The sequence below is a fragment of the Plectropomus leopardus genome, chromosome 20, assembly GCF_008729295.1.
Source record: "Plectropomus leopardus isolate mb chromosome 20, YSFRI_Pleo_2.0, whole genome shotgun sequence".
Taxonomy (NCBI): domain Eukaryota; kingdom Metazoa; phylum Chordata; class Actinopteri; order Perciformes; family Serranidae; genus Plectropomus; species Plectropomus leopardus.
In genome coordinates this window covers 7786134-7796990 of record NC_056482.1, presented here as the reverse complement: position 1 = coordinate 7796990, position 10857 = coordinate 7786134, and the positions used below count along the sequence as shown (strand labels likewise).

The 10857-nt window shown below is 37.8% G+C and overlaps 1 protein-coding gene across 1 annotated transcript; it reads left to right on the top strand.

Annotated features, from left to right (window-relative positions):
• The first annotated feature begins 5111 nt into the window (after nt 1-5111).
• ptges (prostaglandin E synthase) lies at nt 5112-8865 on the top strand. Its single transcript, XM_042509421.1, has 3 exons — nt 5112-5320; nt 5413-5495; nt 7592-8865. Exons 1-3 carry the CDS (start codon nt 5204-5206, stop codon nt 7839-7841), a joined length of 450 nt encoding a protein of 149 aa, XP_042365355.1. The 5' UTR covers nt 5112-5203; the 3' UTR covers nt 7842-8865.
• The last annotated feature ends 1992 nt before the right edge of the window (nt 8866-10857 follow it).

Below are 10857 nucleotides of genomic sequence, written 5' to 3'. Positions count from 1 at the left end.
TCTGGCTTTGAGAGAGAGTAGCTCATGTTCACAAATATAGATGGAACTTGACCATGGAAATAACATAATGGACTCTTAATTGAGGAGATATTTCCCTTTAATCTGCAGCTAACTATCCTCCTTCCTTTTCTCTCTGCAGGAAAATATGACATCTTATTTGACAGCCAGGCATTCATTTGGACAAAGACGGGAAAACTAACATGACACAAGAAGCAATTCATTTATCCCCAGTGTGAGGAAGCCCTTTTGTGATACTGCACTCGGCTAGAGCAAAAATCAAAGTGCTGCAGTATCGTCAGAGGAGCAAGTCACCACAAAGAAATTCAGAAGAAGCCTCCCTGGACAAACTATAGCAAACTGATTCTGCCTCTCTCTCTCTTGGAACCCTCTCTCTGTGTTTTTTGCAAAGACGACAGCTGTAAATATTTACATGCCGTGTCTGGCAGCTCTTGGAGACGGAGAACGCCTTGACATGAAATGACTATGACCTTTTAACTCACGGTAACCCTCGTCAGGCCCTGCAGGCAGGGCTGGATGTGAGACTTGTGGGTTTTTTCAAGTTGCTACAAACAAGAGGGAACTCAATCAGTACCTGCATTCCCTTTTTTTGTGGTACTTTGTGCCTCCCTTTCACTGCTTGTCTATTTTTTTTTATTGCAAGCATTTTATAGGAGAGAACAGATATAGACTGTTCCAGGGAAACAACTTGCTTACCTTGATGTACATGCCAATTTCTGACCACATACCTTAATATCTACAAAATATAACGGTCACACATTGTTCTTATATTTAGCTGGAAAATATATGGGAAACACGTGGGCATAATTTTCCAATGTATAAAACAGAATTAAGAAGTTTATAAATGCATAACAATAAAAATAATATAAAGAAAATATTGCAGTAATTTAAAAGGTATATTATTCAGTAAATTCTACTATAGATTACAAACACACTGGATTGTTAAATATAGGTCAAAATAATAGACTTCAGTTTATGTGTAGCTGGTCACTTAGTGAGCATGAGTGTGTAAACTGAAGCATGTGTTTAGAGTAACTGTTTACACCTGTATCTCCGGACCTGTTTGCAGACACACACACAAACACACACCATGGGCTGTGCCATGTGTTCCCAGCTGGTTGACATGTGGACTGTGAGGGCGAGCAGGAGCGGCCGCAGGGCCATGGAGCTAACCTCCTACCCACAGATGCTCCAGGGAGGCTACCACAGAGTGACGGGCCTCCACTACATGTCCTCCTTCTCTGATGCTGAGGACTGCTGTGATGACAGCAGCTCAGGCAGCTCTCTTACCTTGGACTGGCAGACACAAGGCACTGATGGCTGACGTACAACCTAGAGCGGTTATACCACCAACATGTACATAAACATCTTAAAATACACAGCAAATGTGGTGCAATAAATGTGGTGGATTTGAAGAGAAATGATGTTTGTTTTTATAATATACTCTGGAGATAAAACTTTTTTGATGAAGAGATTTTACAGACAAGACAAAATAACATAAGTTTTGTTGCTTATTTTATTACCTACCAGTGGTGCAGTAGTACTCAGATTCATCTAAGATATACTCCATTACAAGTTAAATTGAAGTGTTACTTACGTAAATGAAGATTCATCAGCAAAACGAACAAAAAATGTCAAAAGTAAAAGTACTCTTTATGGAGAGTGGCTCTTTTCATAATGTTATATTAATTTAGAGTACTTTATTATTCCATTTTTTATCAATAACAGATACATGTTAGAGCATTTTAATATTGTAGTCTGTCCAGTTTCAGTCCAGTTTCAGATACTTTGTACATTACTGGATAGATTAATGGTATAGTACTATATCATATCATGTAGGGTATTTTTCTGTAAAAAGTAAATAGTAACTTTAATTGTCAAATGAGTGTAGTAGATAAACAAGTACAATATTTCTCTGAATTGTAATAGCGTATGAGCATAAAGTAGCACAGAATGGAAATAATCAAGTAAAGTACAAGTACCTTGAATTTGAACTTAAGTACTTAAGGACTTTTACTTGTGATGGAGTATGTTCTGTACTGTATTCATTTAAATTGTAGTATCTGTGCTTTGGTTTAAAGTAAAAGGATTAAAAGAGAAAGTACTCATTAAGTTGGCAATCAGTCCCTCTGGAAAATCATTCTACATTTAATTTTTAGTTTATTATTACGCTATTGCAGTATGTAAGTAGTAGTTCACAACTTTACATACTGTTGACTGGTGCCATATTTTCTTCAATATGTATTATTACATTATAAATGTGGAGTAAAAAGTCCAGCGTTTGTCTCTGAAATGTAGTGAAGTAAAAGTATAAAGGAGCATAAAATGGAAATACTCAAGTATGTCTAACTTTTACTCAAGTACAGTATGTGAGTAAATGTAGGCTACTTTGTAACTTTCCGGAACTGCTGTCATCCATAATATCATCATCATCCTGTACTACCCAAAATTATGACTGATTATTATGTTGAGCAATCGCATTACCGGATCATGGCACCACAAAAATTTAAACTGTGGAGGAAACTTTTCTTGTTTTGCAATCAACCACTAAGCCCATATTTTGCCAGCAGTCTCTCATGAAGTCAGTTTCTCATAAAGACCAACGCAGTATGCAAAATACGTGATGGCTCACAAAGCCAAACAGTCTGACTATGAGTCAGATTAGAATTACTTTTTTTACCAGATGCTGAACAAAGATGTCATATTTGTTTAAAATTATCCTCAACTGTGCAATTCCTCTATTTTACTGGAGACCCATGTGGAATATACTTAAGTACTGCACTCAAGTACAAGTTTGAGGTACCTGCACACTTGTGTAGTTCCATTTCATGCAGCTTTAGACAGGAAATATTGTAGTTTTTACTCCATTACATTTATCTGACAGCTGTAGTTACTTTTCAGCGGAGTTTACAGTACTGGAATGTTATTAATATTAAGTGAAAATACTAGCGTAAAGACGTACTCAGTCAAGTGATCTATGACACTCGTGATGGAGGAAGTCTTCAGTTCCTTTACTCAAGTAAAAGCACTCAAACTACAGTGTGAAAACAAAAGTCCTGTATTGAGAATGCTACTTAGAAGTAAAAGTATGTATGTATGTATAATGACGAAAATGTCCTTTAGGTATGAAAAGTAAATGTACTCATTGCAGAAATCTGACTCTCTCTCAAACTCTCTTTTTCATTATTACTATTACTAATCATTTAAACTGTACTTGCACCACCACCTTATTTTTTCATTTTTTCTTATATATTTCTGTAAAAAAAAAAAAAGTAACTAGTATGTAAAGCTGTAAATATATGAAAGTATTTAGGTGAAAAGTTGGATATTTCGCCCCTCAATGTAGTGGAATAAAAGTATAAAGTCGCATAAAAAAACCTCAATTTGAGTAGGCCTACAAGTACCTCAAATTTGTACTTAATTACAGTACTCGAGTAAATGTACTTTGTTACACGCCATAGATGGTACTATGATTAAATTGAATAACACCTTGATTATAGACGGCACTTTGCAGCCTGTACATCCAATTATCAATTACAAATTTACCGGACAAAAAGTGACAAAACTAAAAAAAAATTACACAAAAATAATCTGAAATGAATAAAAAGAGCTTACCATTGTTAAACCACACAAATTAAACCTAAAACTTCTTGTATAGGGTTAACAGCACAACTCAGCACTCACCTACTGGAACCTAAAGTCTGTGGGTCTCGAGCTCCACGAAGTTCTCCACAATCTGCTCGAGCCTGGTTCAACTTCTCTGCTCGGTCATTTTCAGTCCACCAGGCCACGCTGCCCCAGTTTAACCAGTTCACTCATTCTCCCAGTTCCGTATTAACAGTCAAAGACAGCATGAGACACGTCGTTGAAGGTAAAAGTTCTCAGAGAAGAAGGAGACCAGGACCACCACGGACATGCTAGCGGTTAGCATGTTAGCTAGACACAGCTGAGCGCGCACCTGTTGATGACGCAAAAAAGTGGGTGTGCTTAATTTACGTCAGTTGGCGTGATAACAGGGTGACGCAGTAAAACCGCAATTAATGCTTTTTTTTCACCATAACCATGATGAGTTACACTCACCCTAAAAGGACTTGCAGGCAACTTCAATAAAATTTAGATTCTCTAAAAACACTCAAAAATGTAGGGGAGACTGGGGATGGTTGTAACTCTGTTACTCTGAGACTACATGGACTACGTCAATTAAATTTCAATATATTAAACTTACATATATGAGAATGGAAGAAGTCAGACGTTGCAACTTACCCCAACCCCATGGACATCTCTACTAGCTATGTTAAAAATGGTTTTAAGTAAGTAGGCCTATGCTGAAAAGATGTGTTTATGGACCTTAATATTATAATAGTATTTTAATAATGTGCTTAATGTTATTTACAAGGAAATTACTTTAACACCTGGATTGACATCAGTTTTCTTGTGCTGTGTTCAGATGCCTTTCACAAGCTTTTGCCTTTGCAAAACCTTTGAAATCTGAGCAGACTGGTTAGATTTTTTTTTTTTTTTTTTTTTTTTACCTTTTTTTGTTTGTTTCTTTATTTTCTGGTGATTTTCGCGTGACTTTATTTTCTGAATCCTAGTTCATTTTTGGGCCATGTCTTGTTAAGTTGCTATTTGCCATCTCCCAATGTCTTTGGAAGAAATCGAACCAGTTTGCTCAGGTTTCAAAGGGTTAACACCACCATCTCCAACATATTTAGGGGGATCGTTGCTGTTTTTTAACTCTTGCATTATTAAATGTTGGTTACATTGAGACTTTCATGACTAATAGGCTTATAATTTGAAAATGTTAAAAAAAAAAATCGGAAAAGCTGGGCTATACACTGACAATTTAGCTGCCTAATGAGTAGGCATGGTTGTACTTTTGATACAAGGACATAAGTACTTAGGCACTGGAGGCTACAGTCTCTGTGACTGTTTAAGTGGGTCATAGTCTCCGGGGATCAATTTCTGCGTACCAAGTTATGAGTGTTCAGTCTGGGATTCACAGAATGATGAACACTGAACCAGCCACCATCATTTGGGTGAGTGGGTGGAGGCATCACCGACGGTACAAAACAGCCTTCCCTCTCGGTCTCACTCTCACTTTTTAGCAGCTTTATGCACGCATGCACCAACCTCAGAGCCCCTCTTCCACTTAAGCTCAGCTTTGGATCATTAAAACCAAACCATGGAAGTCATGATGAGAAACGAAGTTTTCTCCTGTTTTGCTTTCTACGGCGTGCTTCTGGTGATCAAAATGTATGTAATAGCGATAATAACAGGACAAGTAAGGCTGCGCAAAAAGGTGAGTTAAAGAAGGAGCAAAGCGGAGAAAACAACATAAAATCACCAACTGGAAACCTTTACTGACAGACACTGTTTTTTCTTTCCTGAAAGGCTTTCGCTAACCCCGAGGACGCGCTGAGACACGGAGGTTTACAGTATCACAGAGAGGATCCATATGTGGAAAGATGCCGGAGGTAAGACAGATAAAAGTTTGACACTGTCACGACATGCTTGTATTTTGTATTTTGTCTTCAATCGAACGTGAAATTAAATGACGATCAATAGGTTATGCAGTGCTGTCAAAGTATATACAATATGCTGCTGTGAGTATTTGCATTGTTTGAAATAAGAAAAGTTTTTATGTTTGAGTCAAATAAGGATTAATGAAGTGTTTAAGATTTGCAACCCTAATTCAGATCATTGGCTTAAGTTTACTACTACTTACTACTAATACTACAAGTAAAAGTATGCCAGCAAAATGTTCCCAGTACAACATCGGACACAGCCTGCAAGTGTTATAATGTTGGATTTTTAAAAACTGATGCATGCATTCTTTATAGCATTTTAATAGCTACCAGTCTTTTATAGTATTTTAAATGCTTTTGGAAATAGCCTTCCTAAAATTTTTAGATTACCTATAACTTTAAATTAAATATAGGCCTCGTGGGGTAAAAAGTAGGGGAGAACGGGGTTGGATGGGACATTTTTATGTCAGCGTGAAATTACTTTTACTATCCACAGACTGTTTGAATAGTAATAAAAATACATTGATTCCTGAACAGATGCAGGTGTCTGTTAACAATTTAAGTTTTTTTTTTTTTAAGTCCAACCCAAATGTGAAAGGCACAGTTTTGTATAACGTACAAGCAGTGTATTTTCCCAAAATGCCGCCCTCCAAGGAAGGTTGGGGCAGTAGGTTGGGTCATTTGGACAGCTTGTTCCAGGCAAAAAAACAAACAAACAAACAAAAAAAAACACACAAAAAAAACATTATTTAAATAAGAAAAAGTGCAGTCTAAATTTGAACAGCTTATATTTACAATGTAACTTATTCGCACAGTTCTTTAAGGAAATGAAATCATTTGTGAAATTCATATATTTTCCCCAATTAGTCAATCTTTCTAACTTGCTAAAAAGGCCCTGTTGCCACTTTCCCCTGTTCCAACCCACCCTGCTCTCCCCTACTATATTTGCCTCTGAATTGTAATGTATTAGCATCAGTAGAAGTTAAAAGTGACATGAGATTTAAAAAAAACAACCCAAAAAACATGTCACGTATCTCAAATTTGTACTTAAGTAGAGTACTGACTAAATGTACCACTGTTAGCATAATAAACCCTTTACACCTCTTGCCCTGTAGTTTCTAAATGAAGATGTTGCATTAATAACATTGAGTCACTGAGTGTTTGATTAGCAATAGTTGATGTTGGAGGGTTACTTGCTCCTGGTTTCTGTGGCTCAGCTCTACATTTCATAGACCTGCATGCACCAGATAATAGCTTCTGTAAACGTTTATTATTATTATCATTTCTGATTTTTTTTTTCCTAGTGAAAGTTTTCCATTTAGATGCAACTCCTCAGTGATATTCTGTTATTCCCTCCACTGGTTTTAAATAAGAGCTGGCAGCCTGCAGTGAATGTGCTCCACTGCTTTGTTTTAACTTGTCAGAAAATAATCCATGACAGCAGTGAGGACATGTTTCTCTGCTAGCAAAAACTTTCCCGTCTGTTTTTCTCCTCATCTGTGTATCCTGATGGTTGGAGACAAAACCTGATATTTTTCTAAGAATCTGGCTTGGATATGAAATCATTTGTGAGTTGCCACAGCCTGATCAAATAGTCCACAAGTCTAATCATTTCTCTATGTGCTGTTTTTTTGCAAGAACTGTCAACAGGGCTGGTTTCTTAAAATAATATTATTAAAAAGTTAATCCCAGTGGGTGGAGGGGAAGCATGACAATAGTAATGCTGACAACTGGGCCACCAATAGGAGGAAGTCACAGACTTTTTCTGCTTGTCCAGACTGAATTAAAATGACCTTTGCGAGAAGTTACAGAATCCAGTGTTAGATGGGCAAGGATCTTTCAGCTCCCTAGGAAAAATGCAAAAGAAACCACAACATAATCAAGAATTTCAATGAGTTACTGAAATATGTCAGTTCTTAATAATTAATGCCATTGGCTTTATTGCGCCATAGGCGGCTGAATCTCAACATTACAGGAAATTGAGAACACGTGTGCATGTGTGCACATATAAATATGTGACTAAATCATCTTTTCTCTCCCTACAGGGCTCATATTAACGACATTGAGAACATCCTCCCCTTCTTCTTCCTGGGTGCTATCTACTGCATGATTGGACCCTCACTGGCTGTAGCCCGACTCCACTTCCTGGTCTTCTTCATGGGTCGTGTGCTGCACAGCGTTGCCTACCTGTTAGCCCTGCGAGCACCGACCCGCTCTCTGGCCTACATCATCGCACAGATACCTTGTTTCTCTATGGCTCTGCAGATCCTCATGGCGGTCGCAGCGTACGCCTGAATACCCCGAAGCGAAGGAGTGAACTAGAGGTGCTGTTCTGGCTGGAGAGATGGCGGTTACGATCTGTGACCTGGGTCAGAAAAAGCCGGAGGAGGATACCGAAGATGCCTCCTGGGAGGGAGAGCATAAAGACAAGAATGTCAGTGAGAGTGCAATATAAAGTGTGTGATTACAACGAAGCTGGGTTTTGAGAGACTTTGTCAGTATTGTCATTTACAACATTGAAATGTGAGAATGTCTTCAAAGTTATTTGAAGTTGACATCCTGTACTGTATTATTTTAAAGGAAAATGAAGTTTGTTGCTCGTTTTTATTGTTTATATTTTGTTGAAATTACCTGATGGAATTTCACTAAGAACAGTTTTAAATGTTTAGTTAAAGGTTCCATATTGCAAAAGTCAGCTTTCCATTTTTTTTTTTAACATAAAGCAGGTAAAGGGGCCATATAAAAGCTGTGAAAGTATCAAAACGCTCAATCCACAGAGAAATGCATAAAACTATGAACCTGAAAATTAGCTAAATATGGGACCTTTAAAGCCAATATTTACCAGTACCACAATGTACATTCACCCCCCCCTTTTTGTGTTTACACCCAACACAAACCACCATTTGTTTGGTGTTTTATCCTCTGTGGCTTCATCTGTTTCCTGTGTGGATGTTCCATCTGTTGTGTTAACATTTGTTTGCGTACTATGTTCAACAAAAACATGAATGAATCCTGGTGTGATGACTGGCGATGTATCGAGAGATTCCACCTGGTGAAATTCAGTTTGATGCTTCAACTCTGTGACTGAAACTGTCTCTCAAGTCAATTTTAAGGAAGAAGACGAAGAAAGGAATTGTAAATTTGGACTGATTATAAATCTTGCAGCAACCTGCTGAGGACAAAAATGGTGGAAGAATTTTATCTGTGAAAACACATTTCAAGGCAATAATAATAATTTATTATCCAGTTTAATGTATACAGTGATGTTTTGAAACCATACATTTTTGGAGGCAATAAAACAATCATCATATGCAATCAAGTTTACTTGAATCTGTGTTAATTGTCATTTTAACAGAGAGATGATTTGCTTTGCCTGGTTGTGCAGAAACAGTGTGTTCTGGTATAAATGGGACCGGGCCCCACTTTGTGTGTGTGTCTGCGTGTGAGAGTGAGATGATCCAGAAGTCCGCGGCAAAGCTCCAGCATTCCTTCACCTATTATGTAAGACCTTTGGCTATGCTGCAGACGTATCCTGAGGGGCCAGAGAGGGTGCTGGGAAGCCTTATAGAGGTACTGACCGACAGCAGAGCACCCAGTCATGTATTCATACTGAATATGATCACAGCATGAATGGCCTGCATTTCACTCTGCCCAAATTACCTACAAACTGAATCATGAGTGAAATGTTTTAATCACATTGTCTTTGGCATCCTCACTCTTGTTTGACTTGCATTTGACTCTAAACAACAATTTCCCAGCCCCAAGACGATGTATTTCCAGAAATCCCATTTCCACTGATGACTAAACTTGAAATTACAGAGCTGTAATGTTTTGTCATTATGGAGTTTTTATTCCAAACAGAAGAAAAAAAAAAACAAATCTGGGAAAATGTGGGAGGACTGGAAAAATCCCAATCTCTTTCTTTGAGTGAATGAGCATTAGACATACATATGATCATAGGTGAAACATAAAGCCAATGACAAGCCAATGGTACAGGGGTGTGTCTATATACTGTATGAGTCAGCAGCGGGGTCGTCTCAACCTGCCTTTACCCCGGGGGTGAAAGGAAACTTCCTGTACACCTCACTTTTCCTTTTTTTTGCCAATGAACTCACTGAGTGACTGAGCTGTGAGACTTGACTCACACACACACACACACACACACACACACACACACACACACACACAGACACACATGAACACACATACCAAAGTCACAGTGTTATTCAATGTCTTGAGTAACCGGAAATTTATGGCTACATAAAATTTTACTTTCTCCTTTTTTTGTGTGTGTTTTTCATGCCAGATCAGGTGAGCACTCTTACAAAAAGCTTTGTTTTCGTTGCCCCCGGCTGGCCCGCCCTGTCTAGATCAGTTTATGTTGGCTGGGACAGGCTATTGTCCAGAGGGTGTTGGCTGGCCTCCTTTGATACAGAGAGAGCAGTAAGAGGGTTTAACAAGAAGCAGGCATAACTTGCAGCAGGACACCTAACATAAAGTTGTCCAAATCACACAGAACAAGATTTTGGCAAGATGGCAGCCGTTCAGAGACAGACACTTTGATGTCCACAATATCAAATCCAAAAAAATGATATTTGATTGATTGGTTTAAATTCTTGATTTATATAACATTTTTCTATAATAAATATTATAGTATTTTCCGGCACAACAAATTGAGTGCCATTTAGTTCCATTATATACAAAAGCAGGCAGACATCTGACATTTCAAACTTCGGCAACTCACATCAAAACAATCTAGACTTATAACTAGCATACAGGTAAGAGGAAAAATATGTATTTTTGATTTTGGGGTAAACCACCCCTTTAAAACTCATCTATTCATTTTTTTTTTAAATCAAGACATTTTAAAAGCAAATACAAACTACTAATTCAATATTTGTTCAAGCTAGAACTGCAGTCAAACAATAATAATTGATGCTTTTTGCGTGTTTGTTTCTCACCTCAGGCTCTTTTTCAAACTCTGTATTAGGTGGCTGGTTGCACCAAGCACCTCCTCAGACACCACAGACGGTGTTTGGCAGTTCAAAACATCGGCCTGCATGAGCTGCTCACACCTAAACAGCAACTCTGTGCCTCGTGAATGCTGGTTCTCTGCAGGAAACACAACAGATTATTCCAAAAATTAATTTACAACCCTGTTGCTAGTCCTTCAGTGTTTAACATTTCATGTGTCATCTATGATAAGTGAGATAGTACAGTAAAAAAAATGCTGAGAAGTTCAAATTCCATAAATATTTATTACATATCAATGAACAGAATCGACTACTTTCACAGCAGTGGTCTACAGCAC

Excerpts from the sequence above, each read along its gene's own strand:
- ptges (XM_042509421.1), top strand. The coding sequence starts at position 5,204 with ATGGAAGTCATGATGAGAAACGAAGTTTTCTCCTGTTTTGCTTTCTAC. Across the intron at positions 5,321-5,412 it reads AAGTAAGGCTGCGCAAAAAG|GCTTTCGCTAACCCCGAGGA; the intron begins GTGAGTTAAAGA and ends CTTTCCTGAAAG. Across the intron at positions 5,496-7,591 it reads TATGTGGAAAGATGCCGGAG|GGCTCATATTAACGACATTG; the intron begins GTAAGACAGATA and ends CTCTCCCTACAG.